Below are 27,984 nucleotides of genomic sequence, written 5' to 3'. Positions count from 1 at the left end.
TGCCATTGCACATGATACCGTTTTGTACGAGTCAATCTAGTTGTGTCTTGTGTCAAATAAAATAAGTATCTCCAACTCCAACGCAGCAGCTGTCAGATCTTCATTGTTTCGGCGAAATTTTCTAGATACAATATATCGAAATGGACGACGATCTACCGACAGATTTTGACATCATTGTCATCGGAACGGGTGAGACTATTAATTACAATGCGATCGGTCATTTACACGGCATAGATGAACTCGATAGAAATACATTTTTGATGACTAATTTTTTCCCCATACATTTGAATTACAGGGATGACTGAATCAATTGTGGCCGCAGCCGCAAGCAGAATTGGGAAACGTGTTTTGCATTTAGATTCGGATGACTTTTACGGAGGAATGTGGGCGTCTTTTAATTTTGAAAGTATCCAAAAGTTAATAGATGACAGTAAAGCAAAATCAATATCTGACTCCATCAATTTTGGAATATTTAATGTAGAGGACTCTTGGTTCATAAATAAGTATGATTTTTTCTATCAAAATTATTCGCTTAACGATTATCTATATTAGAAATTGAAAAACAATTACCGATAATTAACATTTTGTTGCTAATTTAAAATTATAGAGATAGTTCTCCAAAACCGGAGGAACCGCCTAAGGACGGTGCTGCGGAAAGTGGAGACGCTTCATCTGAAAAGAGCGGTGACGGGGAAAAGAAAACTGAGCTGGATTGGACCCAGGATAAACTTAAAAAAGAATATCGAAAGTTCAACATCGATCTCGCCCCGAAGGTGATTATTGTACACTGCTATCAATAATAGAGACCACTTAACTCATTTATAATTATCCAACCAACTGTTTATGAGAAACAAAAGCTTCAATGCCATTTGATTGGATGATATTTCGAAACTTTTTAATTTTCTAATTTATATTCAAAAATAGAATTTGGAAGTCGTTCTAAATTTGAAAGTTTTTTTTTATACTAATTGAGATGCTCAAAATTGAATATATACAAATGTATAAAAATAAATTACCTAAGTTAATTGACTTCAAATTTAAATATTCGATTGTAAATTGGGCTCAATGTACTGAGAGCTTACTGCGGAGAAACGTCAGATTTTTCGAATCTATACCAGAACCCATCCAAACGCCACTTTTTGAGCATAGACAACCATGGCAAAACCGCTATTATAAGCGTAGACAAAATAAGTACGGGTACTTTAATGAAAATCAGTGATTAATGAAAAGTATTTTGGCTAATTCTGAGTTCTTAACCCTCAAAGTGTTTTCTTCGTTATCATAAATAAAAAAAGTCACTTGCTTCAGCTATATTTGTGTCATGCAATAAATAAAGCAACTATTTTTATTATACAAAAGTTCAAGCACATAACTACCACAGTTTTAGAAATAGCGATGTAATCTAACATTTTTTTTGTTCAACGTAACACAATCAAACTGTATCTTACCACACGTTTTCTTATCCTGTCCCAGTCTGCTTGTTTGTTTTATTTTTTATTGATTTCTCTTATCATTACCAATGTAACATAAAGCAAATAATTAAATTTTACTGACCACAATTTTATCATTACATTATATCGCAATATATAAAATTATATTAATAATTATTGTTGGCGACTGTAGCTGAGTGGTAATGTTATGCACACTAGCAACATCTGGTATAACATCTAAACAAATGTTTTACGAGCATCGCCTGTAGTCAATATTTTGGAATTTCAAATTAAGTTGTAGACTGAAAAAAATCAGATTTTTATCCATTGCTCTAATCACAAAATTACTCAATATAAATGAAGCTAAGAAAGTGACATGTGTCTCAATTTTCTTTTGTATTCGTTAACATTTTGAAAAAATCTAAGTTTTCGGTTATCTAGTTTAATCTAGTCACTGTTTTGTGAATTATTATTATAGTATAAACCTTATTTGGCAACACTACCTATTCTGTGGCTGCTGAAGTATATGCTGTATATTATGTTGATTGTATAGTATTTCGCTCGTACAATAACATGTCTAAATTAGTCGTTGAAGATGATTATAAGCATAAATTTATAGTCATCATCTTTCACTATGACAACTTACAGAATATTCATTTTTTATGGCTACCAATTCACCCACACTAAAAATGTAGGGGTAAACAATAATTATATATGATATCTTCTAATTATTGTTCTCTTTGATTTGGTAATTTTTTCAAATGAAATGTGCGAAATATGATGTTTGAAAAGTCTGTCTGGTATATAAGGTCACCTTGGAGGCGAATATACCTATTGCATATTTGCAAAATTCAGAGATATAGGCATTTGATAATTTCAAATCTTAGTTTAAGACTGTAAAGTCACACAAGCATTTTTTCACACTAAAATGCCTTGAAAAAATGAAAATGAAAAAAAAAACTTAAAAAGTTTCAAAAATATGAACCACTAACTTGGGCGGGAAGAGAGGTGGACTTTCAGTCTCCCGTCGGTTGCGGTCTATTTGTTGTCTGATTATCATGCTAGTTTAAGTAGCCATGCGAACGGGAAAACACGCCGCAATGTAATTAATCCACTCTCCACTCTTTTTAATCAAGTTTCATTTTAACATTTAATTCTTTTTGTCATTTAGAAATGGAATATTTGAATAGTGAAATGATAATCGTCTATGGCAAAGCCAATAGGAGTAAATAGTGTGACATCACGCGGAACTCAAGCGTAAAATCATGCATGTATGGCATGGGATACTTCAGTATTTCCCGCTGCGTAAAAACACATTTGAGATACAGCATGATAAAACACCCGTGTGGCCTTAGCCTTACTAAAGACATATTTTTGTGTATTAGACCTCTTAGAAATTTAAATAATGCCATTTTCCTATCAAAATATTACATAGTTCTATTCACCACCATGAAAAATTTAATATTCTAAGATCATTTGGTCAAATAAAATCTGAAATTGGTGAAATTAAGTAATCTTCAGTTTGCTGCGAAAATTTTATAACTTGAAGAGTGTGGCGTTACATAAAATTGGTTGGAAAGCCTTGCTGTTCGTTCAAATCCCTTGTGAATGAACAATATCTTTACAAATTTACACGTAGGTATCCACAACATATTATGTGTTTATGATATTTTACCCAATCTTTCCTTCTTCTTTAATTCCTGTAAAAATCTTTCATTTCTCCACATGTTGTGGAGCTATATCCTGCATCACGGAACTGGTAAGGTAATAACCGGTGTATTAATTTTATGCTTGTTTTTTTTAACAGCTGTTATTTGCACGCGGTGAATTGGTAGAGCTATTGATTTCATCTAACATTGCCCGGTATGCTGAATTCCGGTGTGTCAACCGTGTGCTAACGTGGCTCGAGAACTCCCTAGAACCAGTCCCATGCTCCCGAGCAGATGTCTTTGCAACAAAGCACGTAACCGTTGTAGAAAAGAGAATGCTCATGAAACTGTTGACATCTTTTATGGACCATGATAAAATAACCCAAGAGTTTCAAGGTAATCAGAACTTCTGTATTTACTAACATTCCACCATGAAAACCAATGATTTTCTTTTGGAATCGTATAATAGACATTTTAACCCGGTAAATATGAACCTTTTACATTAGTGACAATGGCGGAATTCTAGCTAATTAAATATTAACTCAAGGAATGACACTGAGACGACGTTATTGAAGATTATGAAAATGGTGACTCGAACAAAAGGATTCAGTTTTGTCGCAGTGCCACCATACACACATATTTGTTGATATAGTGCAGTGGTCGGCAAACCGCGGCATGTGGCTCTTTGGCCTTTTAAGTGTGGCTCTGCCACAAATGACCACGTACGGGCTAAATCAGTGAACGATAGAACAGTCAAAATGTCTTTGAATATAACCAACCAGCAAGTCGAAGATCTGAAATTGGTTTCAGCTTTATCAACACATAAATGACATAAATGATAAAGCACAAATTTGTACGATTTATTTCATCTACATGTCCTAAAGAAGAACTTTTAGGATTATTGCCACTCAAAGGTCAAACACGTGGAGAGGATATTGCAAATAATGTTGTAATTGAGTACATGGAAAAACATCATATTATTATATTCCACTTGATTACATTGTGTCAATTTCAACAGACAGGCGAAAAGTATGACCGGCGTAAGAAAAGGGTTTGTTACTATTTTTAAAGAAAAAATTAATCACGAGATACTTACTTACCATTTCATTATTCGCCAAGAAGCGCTTTGTGTGCAGACATTTCCAGAAGAAATTTACAAAGTTATGGAATTTGTGATTAAGATTATCAACTCCATTCTAAAGCTCTTAATCATCGCCAATTTAAAGATTTTTTAGTTGAAATGGAGAGTGAGTATGCAGATCTTCTGCTGCATACCAAGGTACATCGGTTATCAAGAGGAAACGTTTTAAAACGTTTCGCTTCTTTATTAACAGAAAATAAAGAATGTAAGAGTGTTCACTATCCAGAAATAACGGACGATCAGTTGATCCAAAAAAAATATTTCATGGTAGACGTTACGTCTCATCTAAATCAGCTTAATCGTAAACTGCAGGGAGAAGGAAACACAATTTTTTCGAAGTTAGAAGTTATTTCATTCGAAAACAAATTATCCCTTTTTGCTCAAAATTTGGAAAGAGAATCTTCCATTCACTTTCTAAGCCTGCTGAAACATCGCCAAGAACATAATTCTGAAATTGACATTTGCTATTTCAAAACAATAAATTTAAATATGAGGGAAGCTTTTCTCGATAGGTTTCAGGAATTCAGAAACAGCAAAGCGACGTTAGCTTTGTTACAAAAAACCTCTTAATGCTACGGTAACAGAATTATTTTTTTCTTCCTTTAATGTTGACATTGGCAACTTTGAAATGCAATTGCTGGATTTAAAAAGAAATAAAGAATTATGAAGCTCTAAATTTGAACGTATCTGTGCTGATTTGGACATATTGGAGAAAAACAAATATGAACATGGTTCACAGCTCAAGTAGTCTTCTTTGAAAGAACTGGAGAAGGAAGGCATGATGATTTTTACCACCTGGAATACTATTCTTTACTAATAATATGAAAAGTTAAAAAATAGCGTTTGCTGTTCTTTCCTTTTCCGGTTCTACATATTCATGCTAACAATCTTTTTCAAGCATGAACCTTATCAAGAGTAAATTGAGAAGTCGTCTTATTGATGAGAACCTGGAATCGTGCCTAACATTAAAAACAACAACATACAAACCTGACTTACCCAAACTTTTCAAGGAGATGGAAGGCCATTGTCTACATTAAGTCATTATTTAATTTTATGGATACCGTACTAACAATTTAATTTTTATCAATAAATAAGATCATTATTAATTATGATATCAAGTTTTATTCAGTGTACCTATAGTTTAATTAAGACTTAAAACTTTAATTAAAGTTTATCAAGTTTAAGCAGTGTACCTACATATAGTTTATGTTTATGAAATTTGGCTCTCTAAAGAAATCTCAATCGTTGTACTGTTGATATTTGGCTCTATTGACTAATGAGTTTGCCGACCACTGATATAGTGGAACGACAACTTAACCTTGGAATTGCATAGATTGAGATTTCTTCTACTGCGCACGAATTACTGTTACCGTTATTATTTCCGATTGCTCTTACATGAAGCCTATTACATCGTTTTCTCTCGCTCGGTGTCGCTCTGACTATGTCATATTTTCTGTCAGAACTTCACGCTTATGTGGCATGTTTATATGTAGTGATCAACATGTTTTTGAGTCCCGCTCAAATGTATAATAATTTAAGTATTTTTTTGCGTCCCGGGTTTCGCCCTCAGGCAAATGCACACTGTTCACAGAATGAATAAAATAAAAGGATGCGAAAATATTAGTGCTAAGTTAAAATCTTGTGTTGAAAATTTACCGTAGCATATTAGGTACCCACTGTATATTTTATCTAATGGACTACGGTATTTCCAAACACTTAAATTTTCCAGCAATAGATTTTATATCTCCACATCCTACCTCTCAGATTAGTACAAAACTCCAATCAATTAGACTTTAAATTCCATCAAATACCCACAGTCGATAGTATGTGTTAATTTTTTGTAATAATCTATTGGTATTTTCATTCACTCGATATTGGAGAGATATTTAGAGGTATATTATATTTTTCATATTGTGGTCTTTACTTGAAGGTTTTGAGAACAAGACATTGCTCGACTACCTGAAAAGCAAGAAGTTGACTGGAAATCTCATCCATTACGTTATCTATGCCATTGCTGGCGGCACCGACTCCACACCTTGCATGGAAGGAGTGGAAAGATGTAAAAAATTCCTCACCAGTCTTGGAAGATATGGAAATACACCTTTCTTGTGGTCCATGTATGGCAGCGGAGAACTACCCCAATGCTTTTGCAGGTTTGTAGGTTAAAGCCATACTTATTTTTTTATTAATCGACTTAAATTGATAATAAATATTGTATTATAAAAATCTAACTCGCTCAAGGACATTGAAGAATACCGTGTTCTATAGAGACAGCCTAAGTTTATAAAAGTGAAACTGACAAATAGGTACTAAGGTTATAATAATATTGGCAAACATCGTAGTTTTAAGATTAATTTATCCGGACTGCACTGAGATAAAAACGCTTTGATTATTTAGAATATTAAAATGGATAATCACAAAAAAATCACCAACAACAATATATTACATGTAGATTATAATCAAATCATACCGTCCTCTTGTTTGTAGCTACCATTTTTCGATGCACCAACGCACGTAATATAAATTTTGTTATAAACTCATCTGTACTAAAAATGTTTTGTAAAGCCATCAAGTGTTGCAATATGGGAGTCACTAGTGAATGCAACATGTGAAAATTTAATTGACCTTTGTTAAATGACAAAGTTCATCTAGGTGTACTTATACAAATTTAATTTTTTCATAAACATAATCGAAAAATATGAAGTCCATCGACATTGCAATAATGGTCACTATTGCAAATCTATGTTTTTATATAATTGTTCTCCTATTCTGCTAAGGCATCTGCAAATATCTGTATCGTATTTTACAATACACCAAACTCTTTCAGCGCAATGTATTTAGATATAAATTTAAAGATGTTATCTGTGTCACTATTGTAATACTTTTGCTAATTTTAGGTTATGCGCAGTATTCGGGGGAGTGTACTGTCTGAAGAGACAAATAGACTCGATCAAGGTTGACGAAAACGACGAGGATCCAAAGAAGTCGGTGAAGATCCAAACGCAAAACAAACTTCTGACTTGCGAACACGTTGTGATGGGAATAGACAAAGCGCCCAAAGAATTTCTGCCCACTGAGAATCTCACCAAGGGACTTTCCCGAGCTGTCTTTGTCATCAACAAGAGTATGCTGGATTATGAGAAGGAATCCCTCACCCTTCTCCAGTTTCCACCTTTGGAAGGGAGAAGCGATCCTGTAACTGTTATTGAATTGGGACCATCCACCTCGTCCTGTCCTAAAGGACTATGTAAGCACTTATCACTTAACTATTTTACACTCCGACAACTTCTTTATAAACATACCACATTAGGGATATGGAGCTAATTTAATCATTACACTTTTTTTAGGTTCACTTAGATAATATTATTATTATTTATCTCTATTTCTATATAGGAAGGATTTATTCAATCTCTTTGGAATCGAGTAGAATTCATATTGATCCCAAATGTTTCATTGAGATAAAACATTTAATGAAATTTACAGTTCCTACAGTAAGTCTTCGGTTATGACTAACTTCATGGGACTGACAAAATGGTTTGTTATATCGACAGTTCGTTGTAAGTCATCCATTGATATACTACTGGATGAATCATATGCTTCTTAAAATGACGCCCGATTTTCAGCGACTCGGCCTTTGTTAAAACTTACTGAGTAAGCCCGATCTAGCTTGCATCTTACTCTAACTAATAGTCAGCGCATGACGACTTGCTCTGTCTGTTTTGCGTTGCAGCACACCCTTAGGTTCACTATTCCAAGAACGCAAATTTAGTTTTACAGCCAGGGCAATACGGGTGAAATTCGGGAATCCATGTTAACGGTCTTAACGCATTATACCTACAAGGAAATATTATAAGACAATATTCTTAATATCTTTTGTGGTACATTTTTAAAATGACACTTGTATGGGAACTGCTCATCTAAAGATCTACCATCGTAAGTTGGCAGCCGGTCGAATTTGAAACTAAAATTGTTTATCGAGGATAAATTTGTTATAAATGCCATTTAATTTTACAACATGTTTCTCGAATTATGGATTGCATAATATTTGTACAGAAATCTACTACCAATAATAAATTATAAATTACTATTTTTTTGTTAGTTATGGTAAAATTCTCAATGTCATACTAGCGCCCTCGCTGAAACGCCAATTTATGATGGTAGATCTATAGTAGTATATCAATGAAGTCATCAGTGAAAAAACACCTTCCATATTTGGTTAAACAATTTTATATTTCATTCATAACCCATTGTGACTGACTTTATTTTTGTATGTAGAATACAAAATTGACTTCCAACAATCAAATATTAATGACTCAAAAAGTATTTATTTAAATCATTTGAATTGTTGAACATAAATTTAAAAAAGGATGCTTTAATGTGATTTTAAAGACAGAGAAGAAGGAAAAAATTTAAAGCAAGATAGGGAGGTTCAAAGTTCAATAAATAAAAACTTTTGTTTATTTTTCTTCAGAATTTTAAGTTAAGTGCTAAATAAAAAACCAATTACGTCCTAAAGATTTAAAAAACTGCTTGTATTATAATATCGTAATTTATTTTCATATGATAACCCATAAAATATTCGAAAATTATTGACAAATGCCGTACTTTTCGCATTTCTAGCAATAAGTGTAATACGATTTTTTGTTCCGAAACTTAGAAATGCAAATGATATTTTGTAATAAAACTATTCTCTGTATAATTAATAATTCTATCTCCCATACAGATATCGTCCACATGACATGCCCGCAGACAAAAACCTCGAAAGAAGACTTGCAGGAATATGCGGAAAAACTTTTCTCATTTGAACAATGCGATTCGGTCAAGTCTTACTTGACACCAGTTGACAGCATCGCTCTTCAAGGAAAGCCACAGGTAGAGTCAGATTACTTGAATGGTGTTATTTTCTCCAGCACACTGGTATTTAAGGCGGTTTAAAATTAAAATATTATTAAGTTTTACATTTAAGTTTCTATACTAATGATAAAATTGGAGTATCTGTCCATTTGTTAAGTTATGATTCAAAAATGCCTGAATCACTATAGATTAAATTTGCACAGTTAATAGACCATATTGCTAGTACCATTTCTTGATATCTCAAATGAAACTTCTCAAAAATAACACAATTGCAACAATATGTGGTAAGGTACGGGTGGAGAAGCTCCTGCCTAGAAATCGAACAATTAATAATACGAATCAGTCTTCATTGTGTACATACATATTATATTATTATATCTGTCTTATTAAGTTTTTTTTGGGCAATCATTTGTATAATTTACAGGGTATCCATCAAAATAAGCCAAACCGAATCGTTTATTACCCTCCAAACTTACGCTGTTTCCATTTACAACCATTTACTAATTAGTCGAGCGTTCATGGAGCTGGGTGCGAAACTGTATACAGAAATCGCTTCGTGTTCCATAATGCTCCATTCAAATAACGGTGTTTGTACATGCACGTCTATTTGAAACAAGTATTCCTTATATATAAACAGAAAAATATTTTCATCTATGGTCACTTTTTGATGTCTATGGCCGCTTAACTGTCAAATAAATGATAAATTTTCGCATTTTACCATTAGATATCCCTAGTAGTCTCTATGTTGAACTTGCTATTACATACTTTCATATTTCTTTTATTTTTAGATTTAATACTATATTATGGCCGGAGAATCCGAATGCCGAATAAACGTTATTGAATAAATATATAATCATTACAATATTTATTTATAGGAAATCTCTTAACGTGGAGGGTAAACAAATAAAAGTAAATGGTTATCGTGTTAGTATAGGTACCTACCTACCTACCATATTACAATTATTATGCATAAATCGATTCCAGCACAATCATGTGAATTGATTGTTAAAAATATAATATTATATTTATTAGATTTTCATGAATTTGCGTCTGATGTGTATTTACTAACGAAACTCTTGAATTCGAAAGCGTTGCCGCTTTTACGAAATTTGGGGCATTGTAGATTAACTTCATCTACGAAAGCAATAGGATCAATTGTAAAATAGATAATACCATTAGACAATAATCAAAATAATTCACTGAATCATAATGAAATACGGAAGAAAACAAGTACCTATGACAATTATCAACAAACGCGGGCTGTCAGTTGCAATCTGTCAAACATCGACTCTGGCAAATTTTGCAATTGGTTCGCTAAACTTATGGTAGAGGGGCATTCTGTGCTCGGATTCGGTGAGATGCTTATATACAAAATCTCCATGAACGCAATTATACGTTTCACACGCCATCTGGCGTAAAATCGCATTGGAAAATTTTGGATGATTAGGGTATTAATATCATACAGTGAAACCCCGATATTTACCGCAATTTACTGAATTTATTGTCTGAAATATATACAATTCAAATTAAAACTATGTATTAAAATTTTAAATCTTTAAAAATTTATTTGAACACATTCAATTTAGCATGACGACAATCTTTGAAATGAATTCGAGACTCGTGTGTGCAAAACACCCATTCAAATAGTGTCCCAGCAAAGAAAAACATTGTCAATTCAGGAGAAAAGGAACATTCTCAAAAAAGTGGTTGACATAACTTGATTAAACAATCCCGTAGAACAAGGAGTATTTGCTATAATGGTGTGTCTTATTAGTGAAAATCAATGTGTCTTTATAAATTCAAATGGTATATCCCTCACATCATATTATGTATTTATGAAGATATTGTTGTTTGTTTTTTAGGTCCTGTGGTGTTTATATTTTAATATGATAGACACAAGTCAGGAAGGCCTGTGCAAGTCGTTTGCATCAAGAATTCATCTGTGCTCGGGTCCGGACATTGAACTTGATTTTGATCATGCAGTTAAACAGGTAAATAAATCTATTTAATATCAAACATACTTTTCCCTTTTATATTATTAATACATAAACTAGTGCATCTGCAAAACCTATAAGAGCAGTTTTAATTCAAAGAAATATTACTTTTGATATTATATTTGACGCTGTTTTGAAAATGTAACAATACCTAAAAATGTTACTCAACACTTTCACAAATATACTTGCGCATCTATTCTATACACAAGACTGCTTCGGCCGCTACGGCAGCTAAATAGGGTAGGTTTGTATTGAATTATTAGCACTTATTGTAACAATTATAATAAATTAGTTGTAATTGTTACAATAAGTGCTATGTTTTAACAGCATTTCTTTTGGCTGTGGTAAATTTTAAACCGAGATAGACAGTTTTCTCAGTTCAGATGGCTAACTTATTGTAATTGTTACAATAAGTGCTAATAATTCGATACATACCTACCCTATTTAGATGCCATAGCGGCTGAAAGCAGTCTTGTGTACAGAATAGATGCGCAGCTCTACTTTTCATTTTATTAAATTAAACTTCCATTTGGTATACGTTAAGGCCATGCATTAGTTGAGGCACGGTCTAAAAAGATCGTTGCTAGGCGAAAATTATTTGGCGTTTCACTGATGCGTCACCTTAATCACTAAGAAAATTACAGTCGTACATTATAATAATCAATCAATTTCTTTGTTTGTAATAAAAATGGCAATTTAGCCATCAAAATTTTTTCCCAATTAATTAAATCCCAATTATTGTACTATTTTTTATTTCTTAACCAGGCACTTCAATCAAAAGTTATATACAGTAGAACCTCATTAAGGCTATACTTCAGCTGGGGCACGGTCTAAAACAATTGTGACTGCGCGACGGGAAGATTGTGCAAATGACACATGCAGAACAAAACATAATTTGTCATAAAAAGTCAACATGCGTCCATTTAATGTTATGTTTATTGTTCTATTACTAATAATATTAATAGATTCATTGACATGTTTTCTTTTTCAAGTAAATGGGTAACGTTTTTTAGTCATCTTTACACGATTTATGAATTAATTCCCCCGTCGCCATCACAAAACAAATTGACGTGTTCACAGCTCGACTTTCGCTCTCCGATTGCCAGCCAGTCCGAAATTTCGTCGCACCTATAGTTGAAAATTATTTGCCGTTTCACTGAATAGTCTTAATGAGAACACTGGTAATTCGAAATTGTGACAGACTTTTCATAAAACATCATAAATTACTTATTTTAAAAAGGTAATAAAAATAATCCTGACATTTTATGACCCATTAACACACACGGAACTGGATATTTGGTAGGCACGTCTATGATCGTAAACAATATTGATGAAAATCAAAAAAAAAAAAATTTTTAATTTTAATATTTTTCCCCCATACATTTCATAATTCGAATTTTTTTTCGATCTTCGGTCCCGTGGAATTCGTATTAACGAGGTTTTACTGTATCTCATAAAATAACATAGTTGCAACGTTGTCAAGATCAGTGCCGCTTCGAATTTTGATCTCCGTGAATGTGTTAACGGGATATTATTTAGAATATATTATGTCAGTTTATCTTTGACATTTCCGATTAACCTGAATACGTACATGCATAAGGATTATTGAAATTGCATTTAACTAGTGCATGAGTAATATCTGTAAGAAGCCATATACACTGGTTTGATGAATGTAAAGTGTGTCTCATTGAGTCAGCATTATTTTGCTGTAAAATTGGAGATTATATTTACAGATACAGTAATTATTATTTTTGTTATCACTAAATTTTTGATGGAAAGTAAATATATTGACGTTGCTAATAGTCCAGCGGCATAGCTAAAAAATATCTGCATTTTTTAATAAAAGCATGAACTTTGGCATGATGAATAGGCACATTATCCTAAATATCCCCGCTTCAAAATTTAGCCCCTAAATTCCAAAGTGGCAGAAAAAATTTCAATTCTCTCTAATAACCATCTGATTTGATTGAATTTCAGTTTTATACATATCTTTATGGTACCGAATACTAATTCAAAGTTAAACTCAACATTTTGTAATTGAGAGCCGATTAAAACACAATCACTGCTGACCTGTTAATTAATTTTTAATTACCACATTTAAATATTATGTTAATTACATCTAATAGCTAGGTAATGCAAACACGCCAGTCGCGTTGTCAGCACTAAATGAGTTATTAAATAACAAGATAGTGGCCGAAATTTCAATTTTCTCTAATTACCGTCGGATTTGATTGATTTTCAGTTTAGACATTTTGCAATTTGAAGCCCATAAAATTCCAAAATGGCGTATTAAATATTAACTCATTTTGTGATTACATTCTACCGAAATCAATCATTACTAGTGAGGGAGGGTGGAGGGTCATGAAATACTGAAAATCGTGTGTTGTCATTTGTGAATGACCCCGTTAAAAATAGTTGAAACTTCATCACAGAATAAATCTTCCTGACCCGATAAATAACTATTTCTTACCATAAAGCCCATTTGGCTTAGCTAACTCGATATAAGACAATGCAAGTTTAAGCTAGAAACATAATTTGCCTTATGTAAATATATGGCCACGTTGCTAAAAATTATTACTTAATTTAAGCAATTTAAATTTCATTGGTGAGGCTGAAACCCCATTATAATTATCTAATTAGACTTTAATTACAGGGACGGGAAATTTTCAATAAAATCTGCGAAGGTGCGGAATTCTTGCCGCGAGCCCCAGACCCAGAAGAGATTGTTCTGGAGGGAGACGACTCGGAAGCCGGACCCGTCTTCGAAACCAAGGTTCCCGAATCGGAGGAAGAAAACGCAGAGGCCAACAAATAATCGGGAACACTCTTGATCTTGTTGCAGAACAATTAATTTGAGATTTCGCTTGGTGAGAGACCAGATAAATTCAGCAATTAAATCCTATCATTTCCGCGAGTGGTTTATGATTATCTATTATAATTTTAATTGCATTTATCCAATTAGATCACTTATTCATTCCTGTATCGATGGTGATGATGGCTATTGTTGAATAATTGTGAGGCTTCGGCCGGTCACGACTCATCGAGTTCGCTTAGGTCCATGGTGTTGTGGTGGAACCGTGATATCTTATGGACATCTTATATGCTAATTGTTAGGTTATTCAATTATATTTGATATACTCATCGTAAATGTTTAACTATAATTGAATTGCACACACGCTTCTAGCACCGAGGTGATGGCTCCTTGTAGTTGGTAAGCAAATGAAACGGCAAAGAAGTTTTATATTAAAAAAAAATTAAATAGCAGTTTGTAATTTTGAAATTAATTAACGGTTAGCATAATTTTGTGTACCCATTAATTGCTTATTATTCTTGTTGCAATGATAAGAAAATGCATACTTACAGTTTTTTGAGTGTTGTCACCTAAATAGCAAATGCAATCAAATATTTTTTCCGCATGTTAAAATATTTATTCCAAAATCAATACACAAAGTGTAATTAATTTATAATAATCTTATGATTGAATTTTATGTATGTCGCTTTCTACATATTCAAATAAATAAAAATTATAAAGTGAAACATGTTTTATTTTTTATTGTGTTCAATTTAATTGATGTAGAAAATGGTGATATTTTTTAGTGAATTATGGTAAATTCTTACAACCTTCATAAAAATAATCCCACACAGTTTATAAAGCAATCACGATGAACACAAACTATAGTACATATCGTCGGTGTTTTGTAAAAAGGGCGAATAAACCAAAATGCTACTTTACAGGAGGAGGGTTTTTAACTTTTGACATTTATTTGTTGTTTACCTGTAGATGATTATAAATATCTAACAAGTTTATAATAAAGCTTAGAAAGAATACTGTCATTATAATAGGTATTATTATATAATATTTTAAAAGGCCTAATATGTCACATTTGCTTTTTATTTCGTAATTTTAATTAATTTAATTTTAGTCGATTATCGTTTATAAGTACTTTCCTGTGGAGATAAAAATTTGCCGTTTTTACACAACAAAGCTAGTGGGGTACATATTGTATTTTCATTAAAATCTCGATTTCGCCAAAATGGTTGATTCGCCCTTTTTACAAAACACCGACGATATTTTGAGTTAAAAGGTGTATGAAAGAAACATCAAGGTTTACGCTTGCTTTGTTGTCTAGTAATCAGGGCTTCCCAAACTTTTCCTGCAATGGAACATTTCACTAATCTTGAAATTTTACAGAACACCTTGTTTATTTTGTAGGATTGGTAAATACACAATAAATAAAAAAAAAAAAAAAACAATTAAGTATTATATTTAGTAATTATTTTTAAAGCAACACATAAAAATATAAGTGAAGGAAGTTCTTAATGACTTCAATAATTTTGGGTCATTGAATTGAAAATCTTCTTGATCAAGGCATCAGGCACAATATTAGAAAGTTGATTTCTTATATCTGGTGTGGCGATGAGCCTGTTCCTGGAATTTGACTTTGTCGCAGCACAATTAGAAAATTCTGCTTCGCATAAATATGTCGTAGTAAACAGAAGTAAAAAAAATATAGTTTGTTTTGACATATTGAGGTATATTCTGACATATTCAGGGAACACCAATTCACGTTCCACAAAACATAGTTAGGGAAACCCTGGTCTAGTTCAATATTTTGTCGCTTTTAATGATATTAAAGGTATACAAGAAAACCTTGGTCCACTGATTAAATTAGCTACAAGTGACCTCGTATTGCGGATTCATGACGTGAAGAGAGCTTCACACTTCTATTATAAAATGACCCAGTTTAAATAGCCTTTGTAAAAAAAATAACTTGATATGCATTGTCATATAAACTGTGTATAAAGAATGTTTTTAACCCTTTATAGGGGCGGCTCTCGTGGTGCAGTTGGTAAGGCGCTCGCCTTCTACCCGAGAGTTCCTGGGTTCGATTCCCTGTCATGACAAAAACATTTATGTGATTTTCTCAAAGCCTGGGTGTTTGTGATTGTTCAAAATTACTAACAACCACCTTGTACGAAAAAGCAAGGACATGGTTATTAATAATTCTAAAAAAAAAAAAAAAAACCCTTTATAGGGCAAAGCATTTTTTTCTTCATTTCATACCGATCTCTATCATTTTGCATCAGATATTTAATATCTTAAAACAATTTCAAAATAAAAATAAAAAATATCTATCAGAAATTTGGAAAAACTATAATTTATGTTGGTTTTTTTATCAACCAGTGCCCATTCAGGTGTTTTTTTTTTTGATTTTTTGATATATTTTTTTCAAATAAAACAAATAAATAATGGTTTTACACAGGGCTTTTTTTAAAAAAAAAAGGTTTCGGAACTCACTTCATGTCAAGCTTTTTACTAAATAAAATTATATTCAAATGTCACTTAAATGAAATTTAAAGGAGCTATGCCACGAAGCGAACAAAAAAAGGTTGATTTTTACGATAATTTTTTATTTTAGTCAAAACAAAGCTACAGAAACAATAAAATACATACATTATATTTGAAATATATTGTACAAATAAGACTAAATTTAAAATATAATTGTAAATACATATGTAATGTATTTATTTATGAACTTGAATAAAAGTTTAGAGTGATTTCCAAAGTTTTTTCCAATTCTCGTCTGAGACATCATCTCGATTCCTTTTCTTAGTGTTAGAGTCTAAGGCCGAATGTCTTCCTTTAAGTAACCACCTATCAACATATTTTGAAGGATCGAAAAGTGTCAATGGTGGTCCCACGAGTTTGATGAACAAGAGTGCCGAAACTGTTTTAGTGTTTAACGAAGCTCTTGTTGGGGTAATAATAAGATTCATTTGCGAAAACCCTCGTTCACATTCACTTGAAGAAATGGGAATAGAATTCAGAGCATATACCAAACGCAAGAGTTTTTCAGAATATGTCTTTTCGAGAATGTATTCGAGTATGTATTTTGATCTAATGACCAGCAGTCTGGCCAATCGTTTTGAGTTCGACCTTGATCCCCGAGATCAGCTCGAGATGATTCAGGAACATCTACATGTACCGATATTTCCATATCTTCTGTCATCGTTTCTGTTACTGTTTTGAGCTTTTTATTTGCGGAATCGGCGCCGCTGCCGGTGGTTGAGAAGTAACAGGAAATTCTTTTCATATTTAAACTTGGGGTTGCACTAAATAATATATAAAATAGTTGCACAACACGTAATCGTAACACAAACTGACTAAACAAACGTAAATAACAATATACGCAGATGCTGCCATGCGATAAACGTCAAAATCATAATACGCAAAGACATACGTATGAAGCTAGTTACATACGCAGGTTTGCTATTTAAACTATACGGTTACTTCACTAACACTAACACGCCAACATTCAAAATGGCTTCCACCTGTACCTTATTTTATCATTTTAACGAATTATTATTGTAATTACTTAAGCGCAAATATTTTTTCGTTTAATTGATTTTGAAATAAAACCGTGAAAAAAGGTGCCGGAACGCCGTTCCACCGCGTTAAATGGAAAAAAAAGCCCTGGTTTTACATATTATTTATTTAATCAGAAGAAAAGTTACAATTCATTTTTTTTTTTTTTGAGGTTATTTTTTCATTGAATTTAGGATCTATATTATATTATTAGGAAGAGGAAGGGGTTAAGTCACAGGCTTTGAACAAGTCATTATCATCAACCGGAGCCGATACACTGCTGGATGAATGCCTCCTCTATCTGCTTTGACTTTACTTGGTTCATTGTTCTTCATTACCATGTACATCCACTGACCTTTATGAGTTTGTCAATCATGCGGGTTTTAACTCGTCCCTGTGGTCAATTAGTGCAACATAATATGCAACCGTTTGATTAATTTTTCATCAGCTATGTGACCTCGTATCACATCGTGTACTCTTGTCAGCCTCCCTATCCATTGGTTCCTTTTGTGGTCTTACCGCATTATGCCTAACATACCACATTACAGACCTACAAACTTGGGGAGCCACTGTCGAAAACTACCCAATCAAGACTCGCAACTGGACAAAATCTGACATTCGAATGACATTTTCAAAATGGCATCCATATGGTAGCTCGTAGTTCCATTTTTGACCGTTCTTTAGATAAGTTTATAGGACTACACATTGCATTTTTTTTTGTCCTTGCTTTTTGGTACATGGTGGTTCTGTCAGCCCTTGTCCAATGCATAAGGCACTGGGCTTTCGGGCCAGGCTTTTGGAGGTCAATTCCCTAATGTGTTGTCCAGAAAGAACTTCAACAGCCGATCGCTTCTTTTTTAGTAATGGACAGTCATTAATAACACGCCATTGTTTGAGAAGTGTTGCCAATACATAGACAGTGGTCATCGTCCCTTAGTTTGAACCATTTTAGATAAGTACGCGTTGCATTGTAGGTGGGTATAATGATGGAAATAATACAATATTTTAGGAAATAAATAGCAGTATCAATTTTTGACTAAATAAATTTATTAAAATCACAACAAAACTATAATATTAGATTTATTATAATATCAAATTTATCATGAAAATTAAGTGCTTGATAAAGTCATACAAAAATGTGTTTACATTGTACATCTAACACATTACATAGATATTATATATTTTGACACATTTTCCTTAATAATAATCCTATACAATATTTATCCAGGTATAAAACACATTTACTAATATATCCCTATCTAAAACCATGTTCTTTCGTGAAATGATTTTGAGATAAGCGAAAATAATTATTGTAGATCCCCATTTATCAGTTAAGCGCCTAATCTTTTTTGTATTGTTACAAAAATAATACACAGGCTCGCTTTACAACATATTTTTGGAAATCCAGCCAATCAGTCAAATTTACTGCAGATAATCATAATTGTACGGTATTTATAAATCGGTACCGAACACACGATAAGTCAGTATTGAAGGAATGGTTCAATCATCTAACAAACATAATAATTGAAGTTTAAAAAGTATCACTTCATGGATGTGTTTTAAGCCAACTTTGCATACTTGAGCGGTGTATATCAGTGTGTATGACAAGGACGTTAAAAAAATAATTCTTCTATAGCAGGGATGGCGAACCTTTTTACATTTATGCGTGCCAAAATTTCCCAAATAATATTTTTTGACTGTCTGACGTGCCAAGCAGTTTTTCATAACGACAAAAAAAAGTTTTTTTTAAATTTTCTGAAAAAATTATTTTCAATAATTCTATTAAAAAAGTTTAAAAATTGAGTTCTTGAGTATCTTTCACTGTACTTCTAGAGAAAGGCATATCTTTTCTTCTTTGATTTTTTTCTCTTGTCTTCAAATTAGTCCAAGAGATCGTGGATACATTTAAACCACTCTTCTTTCATATTGTATTCTCCATCACTGAACGGTTTTCCATTTTTAGAGATTATGTTTGAGGCAAAATAATAAACAGTTATTATATTTGAATGGCTGCCGATAATTAATTTCATACGGTTTGTTGATTGAATATTTTTATTTTTAATTTCCCGATCCTGAGGACCAACCTATGCAATTGTATATTTACATTAAACGTAATGATTGTTCTCGAAAAGGATTTGCCTGCAATTTTTTATACAAAGCGATTTGTCATTTATGCATGAATTTCGTCGTTTCCGTTTGCGCATCGATTGATAAACATAATATGAAAAACCGAAGAAGATACGCATGGCTATGTCGTCATTATTTTTAAATATTATGTAAGTAGGTACTTGTAAATTTATTTGTAAAAGTTAAAAAAAATAGTTTTTAAATATATATAAAATAGTTATTTCTTTACTATTTAAAATGAAACATTCGTGCGTGTCATGCAAAATCATCTCGCGTGCCATAGGTTTGCCATTCCTGTTATACAGAGACGGAGCCAAATATGTATGAAATTGAAACATAAAAAAGGACCTATGGTCTACTGATTAAGTGACTGCATTGCTGGTTCATTTGAAAACAACTTTATACTTCTACTAAGACATTCCGCTATGATTTTAGATTCACCCAATTGGTTAATTACATACATACATGATTCTATGCGCAGATATTGACAAAACAACAGTAAACATTGAAAGTTAAGATTGCCATTGAAATGTGTTCAATTAATGCCATATTATATGTATATATAAAATAAAAACATAAAAATCATTATTTTTTAAATTGAAATACAAACTAACAATAAATAAAAAATGAGCATTCATTTGACAGTTTAAGTAGTTAATTACCTATCAAAGAGGTAAAGGAGAATACCTATCAAAGAGGTTTTAATGTATTCTTTGAAACATTGATTTTTCTTTTAAGTTAATGAAAACACTTCCAAAAAATTGTATTTGATAAAAATAATACACAACAACCAGGCATATTGTACTTCATTTAAATACTCACAGAATACTAGTAAGTTGAGAACCACTACTCTAAGCAGATGAAACATGACCCAATGAATAAATTAAATTATATATGTAAAATGTTTCTTATTAATTTTGAAATTAAATCATAAATTTTATGAATGATTTATCAGCATATTGCGAAAGAATTTAAAGTTTATTTTGGTTGCTTGTCTCTGGTCGCACAGACATTTGACCTGACACCAAAATATTCCCATCTCAGATATGCCTATAAAGTTCAATCCAAAACTCAACTGTCAAACAGTGATTTTGTATTAGATATGAATTGACGCAAATATTGGGTACATTAATCAATTAGAAATACAGTATAACCTCGTTTTTACGTGCCCGGAATTCACGTTTTCCCGGCAATTGCGTGTAATTTTTTCAATCCCGATGTATTTCAGTACATTTAATACCCCCATTTACGTTTTTCTTTCCCGCGATTTGCGTCGGAAATATTCAAAATATGCGAGTTACGCGCGTTTCTGAAGAACTGTCTGATGAAGAAGAGGTTGATATTCCAACAAAAGAAGATGCAATGAGGTTCACCGAGGGTTTAAAAACCTACTTTACAAGCTTTGCTGATATCCAAGATGACACTTTTAAATGTTTATATAGTCTTGAAAGAGAATTACATAACAAAAAAACAAAAATGCAACAAACTAATATACATGATTTTTTCAATAAAAATTTTAATTGAATGTTGTTTTTTAATAAAACGTTTTTTTTTTTTAGAAACAAAATTTAAATGTTTTTTTTTTCAATACCCCCCTATTACATTTTCCCTCCAATTAGGTTTTTTTTTAGTCCCTTAAAAAATGTAAAATAGGGGTTATACTGTATACCAATGCAGCGATTCAATTTTTTAAGGATATTTCCCAACCTGAGATGTCATTGCAATCGCCTTGCCTTCATTTTTATCTTTGTGATCCGTGCGATTTGGCCAGGTCAGTACATGACCCAACTTGCGTGCTATGAATAGTATGGATCCTGTGTGGTTTGGCGACGACTATGCTGAGCGCTTACAGTGCAGCAGAGAACAGATTAATAAAATAGAAATGTGAAAGCCAGTCGCCACGGATCACGGCTTTGTAGCCGGATTCCGTTTATTACCTTACGATGGTCAGGCAATAAAATAAAAACACAAAGAGTGTCCTAAAAAATAACAATATTGAATGCATGTGACAAACTTTAATGCATATTATGATACAGACGTAATGTTTATCCCATATTTCTCGACACTTGAGATTAAGATCTTGTTACAGCCTCACTCAGAGGGTAACCTAATTTCCATTAGTTTCATGTTTCCACGTTGCAAGTGCTAACAGATGTTTTTTTACAACCACATATATTGCACCAATGATGTGTCAATCAGTACATAAGTCATGTTAATAATTGTATCAAGTTTGTACATATATGAATTGTAGTAATAATTATTGAAAATACATAATATTTTAGAATAACCCGCTATTAATTTAATCAGTATTCTTTCCTGTTTGTTATCCAATTGGTTTTATGTGGACATAAAAATATTATGTTTATTTGGACATAATAATTTATTATTTTAAACAATAGTAAGTAATTTTGTTTTTATATTAAAGTACTGATAAACTGGTTAGAACTTAATTATCAAAATGTTAATACAAGTACTTATAAACAAGTAATTCCGAGACACAAAAACAGGAGTGGGATCGGACAGTAAAAGCATTAAAAACTACCTAATACAATATTCTAATGAATATTAAACACTTAATAAATTAAAGGACACTTTGTGTCTACTCCTCTGTGACAAGTCATGTTTTGCAGCAAACTAGTTTGGAATGTGAATAAAGATATTGAGTCAAGTAAATACACATTAGAATTATAGATATCAATTTCAAACCTGCGTTTTAAACAAGGAATAGACAAATATCACTTTCAATCAACAACAAATAACAAATATCAATTCAGATGACTTTTTCACAAAGAGAGTATTTTACAAGTAAAATATTATGCATTTGGCACTATATTTTGCTGAGTTTTTTTAAAGTGTACAATGGACCCTCTGTCATAAATACTTTTAAAAATTTGTATTTTTTTTATAGTTCAATGTTTTTTTTTTTTAATCCTTTGTTTTGGGTATTTTTTGTGAGACCCACACAAATTACAACTGATTTATATCGAATACTAATCATATTGAATAAAATATTCATTTTCAACATGAATATTAAATTTGGTGCCTGAGTAAAACAGTCCTTTTAAGGAAACACTGCATTAAAGCACAATCTCACAACTTGTGTTAATTATCTTCTGAAAGAAATAAGAGAGATATAAAAATCTATTTTAGTAGTATATAGAATATAGATAGATATTATATGAATACTTTCATCTAATTTGTATTTATTTTGTAGTGAAAACGATGTACAAAACGTATAATAATATTTATACCTAAATATTTACAGTGTGTACTTACTTATTTTACCATAAAAAAGTTACTGGCAATATTTTTAATGAATAAAACAAAAACAATCTTCTATATTAGAATTCAAGATTCTAAGTTTCTCATTTTAAACATATTATTTTGTTTCAATTTAAATGTTGCCATTGGTACCACACTCAATTAAAATATAAATTAATTAAAGATAAGAGTCCAATAGATCAAATGGAATTTATTCATTTGTAGACCAAGTTGCAACTATTGGTAAAATTATGAAATTGCATAAAAAATTTACGACAACCATAAATATAGCCAATATTAAGCTAATTTTGACTGCACCAATTTTCATGAGTGCTTCAGAGAATGAACACCCACCTTCAAATACATTTTTTTTTTTTTTTTTGCCATATCCGATCCTAAGATCACAATAATGGAACTCCAACGAGGTTTGTATTAAGAGATTTTTGTTTTTATGAGAAATGGATGTTAGCCACTTGCTCCATACTCTGACTACAAACACACATTGAGAAATAATACGTGTATTTGCCAGATCCACGACATTATAAGCCGACGCGTAAAATACATAATTCGGTAAAACTAATATTAAAGAAAGACATAATAATAATATACATCAACGGTATATTTTATAACCTTCAATCTGTATTTGTCATGGCATCTTCAAAAAGACTAATTCGTTGAGTAAAAACCATTAAAAATCCAAACCAAAATATGACTTCCAATTCATTTTTAAAAGAACTTGAGCAAAATAGCCATAAAATTTATAAAATATTCAAAATGTTTATTGATTCTCAGTAAACTTGTAAATCATCTCATAAAATATATTTCAGGTATACTTAATCTGACCAGAGAGAATAATCAGTTATTTATAATTAAATTTAAATAATGTACACATTTATAGGTAGGGAGGTAATTACATAGATTCACACAAAAATTATTTTTTAAATAATCTGTAAGTACTACAACTTTTTAAGTACAACAATAATATATACAAAATAGTATACCTTCTACAAATTTTCAACCTATTTTTAATTGTTGATAAAATTACTAAATTCCACCTAATGAATTTGGAACCATGACTATTTTTTATAATGCAGGGTAAATGTATTCGTTACAACCCATTTTCAAATATTACTGTTGTTTTTTTCTATTAAAAAGTACAAAAAAATATACTATTGTACAAATAATTGTACAGATAAACATCAATATTAAATACTTGAAATAGTACGTTCAAGACTTTTGACTAACATAGAGAACAGAGTATTAGGAGCTGTTCGAGTAGTAAGGAATGTGTTAATAAACACAATATAATGTTAATAATTACTTAATATTAGGACATCTATTAATTACAACACCTAAGATATTATGTTCATTCGATTTAGATGTCATTTAAATATAAGATGAGATTGACGACCGCTTAATTCCTATCAAGCGGACAAGTCGTCGCCTATTCATCGGCGCAATCCTAACAAATTAGCTAATGACCAATTCTTGAGAAAACGTCCGTCAGGAGGCCTCCACACTGTGGAGATCCAAATACTCTGCCTTAGATACCTCACATTGATAATCTCTTAGAACAAATTTAATACATTGAAGATACAGAAATCTTGTTATATTAACTATGTTTATCTTGTTTAACTACATCTGTATCAGTGGCGAAGAATTACTTTTGGAAGAAGGGCATACAAAAAAAGCATTTATTGTCTTCGAAGGATTGTAATTCAAAAGCCTCTCGTTCTATAGGTACAACTCTCCAATCTGCCTTCATAATTTACAATAGATGGCATGTGATATTCTATATAAAAAAAAAACTAGACCAAAGTACATAGATTACTGAAACTTTTGTTTTTGCCATTTGTAACTATAGCACTCCAATATAATAGCTCTAAATAATCACCTATTCGCCACTGATGTACAATATAAAACATAATTTTATTATCTAACTAAAACTGAATATTAAGATAGTCTAATAAAGCCTTACATAAATAAAAAAATATTATGCAATCAAAATAAGTAAATCATAATACAGATACAACTGAAATAATGAATTTCCTTTAGAGTATGTAGAAAACAAAAAAAAAACTTAAAACCATGATAGACAGCCAAAAATTCCCCCTCCGTACACCGACCTGCCGTTGGAAGATTTAATAGAGTCGCTTCTCATAAGAGAAGAGACCGTGGACGTTGCCTTCCAACTGGGCAGAATGGGTCCGCCGCATAAAACGGAGCTCGTTGGTGTAGGTCATCTTGAGAAGTTTGGTGAGAGACTTGGCGCCCAGGTCTTGGCAGCTGTGCTGCAAACCGGTCTGCAGGTAAGGCAGAAAGCGGAGGACGGAACCCTTGTCAACGATGCTACCGCTGACCCCTTGGGCGACCCGGTGTTTGTCTGACTCGTTGTGGAAGTACCGACTCATGGCGGCGCCTTTGCCATCTTTGTGCTCCATGGCTTCTAAACTTCCCATCCCTCTGTATTTTTTGAGTCGTACCCCGTCTGAAAAGAAATATTCACCGGGAGCTTCGGAAGTTCCCGCCAGAAGGGATCCCATCATGACTGTAGAGGCTCCCAGCGCCAGAGACTTGACGATGTGTCCGACAGACTGTATTCCTCCGTCGGCGATTACAGGAACGCCGAAGCGATTGGCGTACGACGAAACCTGGTACACGGCAGTCGCCTGAGGGCACCCACACGCCATTACTTCTTGCGTGATGCATATAGAACCGCTGCCCATCCCGACTCGAAGAGCATCTACTCCGGCGTCTATCAAATTCTTCGCCTGCTGCCTGGTGACAACGTTGCCTCCAATAACTTGAATGTGATTGAATTCGGCTTTTATATATTTAATCATGTTAATTTGATATGTAGAATTTCCTTGAGACGAGTCCAGCACGACCACGTCGACTCCGCTGGCGTTTAGCAATTTCAAACGTTCCTTGTCATCCTCTCGCGTTCCGATAGCCGCTCCCACGAGAAGCTGCTTGTTAGAATCTTTCGAAGCATTCGGATAGCTGCGAGCCTTTTTCAAATCTGTGCGAGCTATCAGCGCCACGAGCTCTCCATTTGAATTAATGATCGGTAGTTTACCCTTTTTGCTTGTTTCTAGTATGGCGTTGGCTTCCTGAAGAGTGATGCCGGATTTGGCCGTTATCATAGCACTTATAGGTGTCATAACCTTATCCAACGGCAGTTGTGGAGAGTTTTCCCTGAAATCAATATCGCGCGACGTGACAATCCCGATGAGCACTCCACCCAGTTTTCCATTCGCCGTCACCGGATATCCGGTGAATCCGTTCTTCTTCTTAGCATTGACAACGTCGGCGACGGTGTTATTCGGCCCCATACAAACAGGATCTCTGATAAAACCGTGCTTGTACTTCTTGACTTTCAGTACCTCGTTTGCTTGATACTCCGGCGAACAATTGTGGTGAATTATACCGATACCACCGCAGAGTGCCATCGATATAGCCATGTCAGCCTCGGTGACAGTGTCCATCGGAGTGGAAACGAACGGAGCCTTCAGGGAGATTTTCTTCGTCAATTGAGAGGTAAGATCCACTTCTTCCGATGCGAAGTCGATGTAACCCGGAAGAAGCAAGAAATCGTTGTACGTCAGTCCCTCGCTGGAGGCGAAGAGTTCTTGGATAGAAAGACCGTCTCTCAAATCTTCAATTCCGTTCATCGCTTCAGCCATCGTGTAGAAGCACCGCAACGGTGTATTCTAAATTATGCAATTATTAGTGTCGCACTTATGTGGAATCCACTTGCTGAGCACGTGGTAAGATATTGATAAGAATTCGGCCAAAAGCACCGGACTATATAGAATCGTTAAGCCAGTAAGAAATTTTCAGCGCGATTGGCAAAAATTATAAACGGATTAGTAGACTTCTATTCAGAAAAATAACAATATTATTTCACTCGACACAAAGAGTCAAAGCAGCACGCGACCGGCAACAAATATTTTGTGACAGCAGCGGTGAGAATGGTATTGCCATAATGCCATACGCCGTGGCCGATCCATTTAGCGAACATGACACAATATTTTTACCCTAAAATTAACTGGCATATTGCGTCGCAAGAAAATGATTTTTTTTATAAAGACACAAAATATTATTATAATAATATATAAATATGATATCATTTGTGTAGGTATAATAAATTATTCTTGAGACCACTACTCTTGAAAGATTACAACAAAATAATGATAGAGAGGTTTTACCACAGAAAAGAAAAATAAATAGAACTCTCATCCCCTATCCTGGAAACGTTTCAAACTGAAGCAGGATTTTATAAGTGTGAGTAAATATTATGTGGGTGCACAAAAAATGACCTTCGTAGCACGCACAGAGCCGCATTATTAATTGATGACTACTTTTCATTAGAAACATTTCATACAAAACATATTATAAATACATATTACTAATATTGGTGTTTTAACGCATTTTTTAAATTAACAAACATAATTATTAATTTAACTTACACTCTCACACACAATTAGTTAGGAATGTACTTTCTAGAAATCGAAAAAAGGGTATTAATTGGATTTTGTAGAAAGTATATTTATATGAAATGAATGAACATAAATAACACATTCTACAGAATAATTATGAAAAATATTAAATATAATTATAAAAATCTCATTAAACTTATACGTCACATAATATATAAGATTAGGTAATAACAAGATAAGTACAGCAATATTTACATACAACAGGTAATTCCAAATAGGTATAACATTAATCGCATTTATAATAATATATTAACAGAAAGTATACATTTTTGTCTTATACCTAACTTACTGTCATCCATCAAATACACATTTTATTAATGGTGTGGGTTGAAAAAATCAATCTAATTAACAAAAATGATGGGACCCATGTAGGGCTTCCTATTATTATTAACCAGAGGAAAATTACTTACTATCCGGTTAGCGGTTAGTTTGCTAATTTACATATTTACAATATATTTTTATACAAACAAAATTATTTACGGGCAAGACAAGACGTGTACCTACTCAATTTATGGGATTAAGCAAAAAACCCAAGGCAGTTGTCGATATCCCACAGCTGTATAGATTTGCCGTGGGATATCTGAGCCACGCGTAATCCTTAAAGACTGCCGCGCTATTATTTATTCTATGGAATTTGACGCACAGTATATCAATAACAA

General features: G+C 32.7%; 2 protein-coding genes across 2 annotated transcripts; one reads left to right on the top strand and one right to left on the bottom strand.

Moving 5' to 3' along the window:
• The first annotated feature begins 38 nt into the window (after nucleotides 1-38).
• Rep (Rab escort protein) lies at nucleotides 39-14,605 on the top strand. Its single transcript, XM_085958528.1, has 9 exons — nucleotides 39-189; nucleotides 296-503; nucleotides 608-773; nucleotides 3,238-3,475; nucleotides 6,151-6,373; nucleotides 7,118-7,467; nucleotides 8,944-9,092; nucleotides 10,937-11,065; nucleotides 13,722-14,605. Exons 1-9 carry the CDS (start codon nucleotides 141-143, stop codon nucleotides 13,881-13,883), a joined length of 1,674 nt encoding a protein of 557 aa, XP_085814654.1. The 5' UTR covers nucleotides 39-140; the 3' UTR covers nucleotides 13,884-14,605.
• A 3,859-nt stretch (nucleotides 14,606-18,464) lies between these two features.
• ras (Inosine-5'-monophosphate dehydrogenase ras) lies at nucleotides 18,465-26,825 on the bottom strand. Its single transcript, XM_085958525.1, has one exon. It carries the CDS (start codon nucleotides 26,507-26,509, stop codon nucleotides 24,965-24,967), a length of 1,545 nt encoding a protein of 514 aa, XP_085814651.1. The 5' UTR covers nucleotides 26,510-26,825; the 3' UTR covers nucleotides 18,465-24,964.
• Nucleotides 26,826-27,984: the final 1,159 nt, after the last annotated feature.

The sequence above is a fragment of the Rhyacophila brunnea genome, unplaced genomic scaffold (genome assembly GCF_057557595.1).
Source record: "Rhyacophila brunnea isolate RB1 unplaced genomic scaffold, BYU_Rbru_1.0 scaffold_8, whole genome shotgun sequence".
In the NCBI taxonomy this organism is placed as follows: Eukaryota; Metazoa; Arthropoda; class Insecta; order Trichoptera; family Rhyacophilidae; genus Rhyacophila; species Rhyacophila brunnea.
Note: the sequence above shows the minus strand (reverse complement) of the source record. Positions and strands in the feature narration are given on the sequence as shown.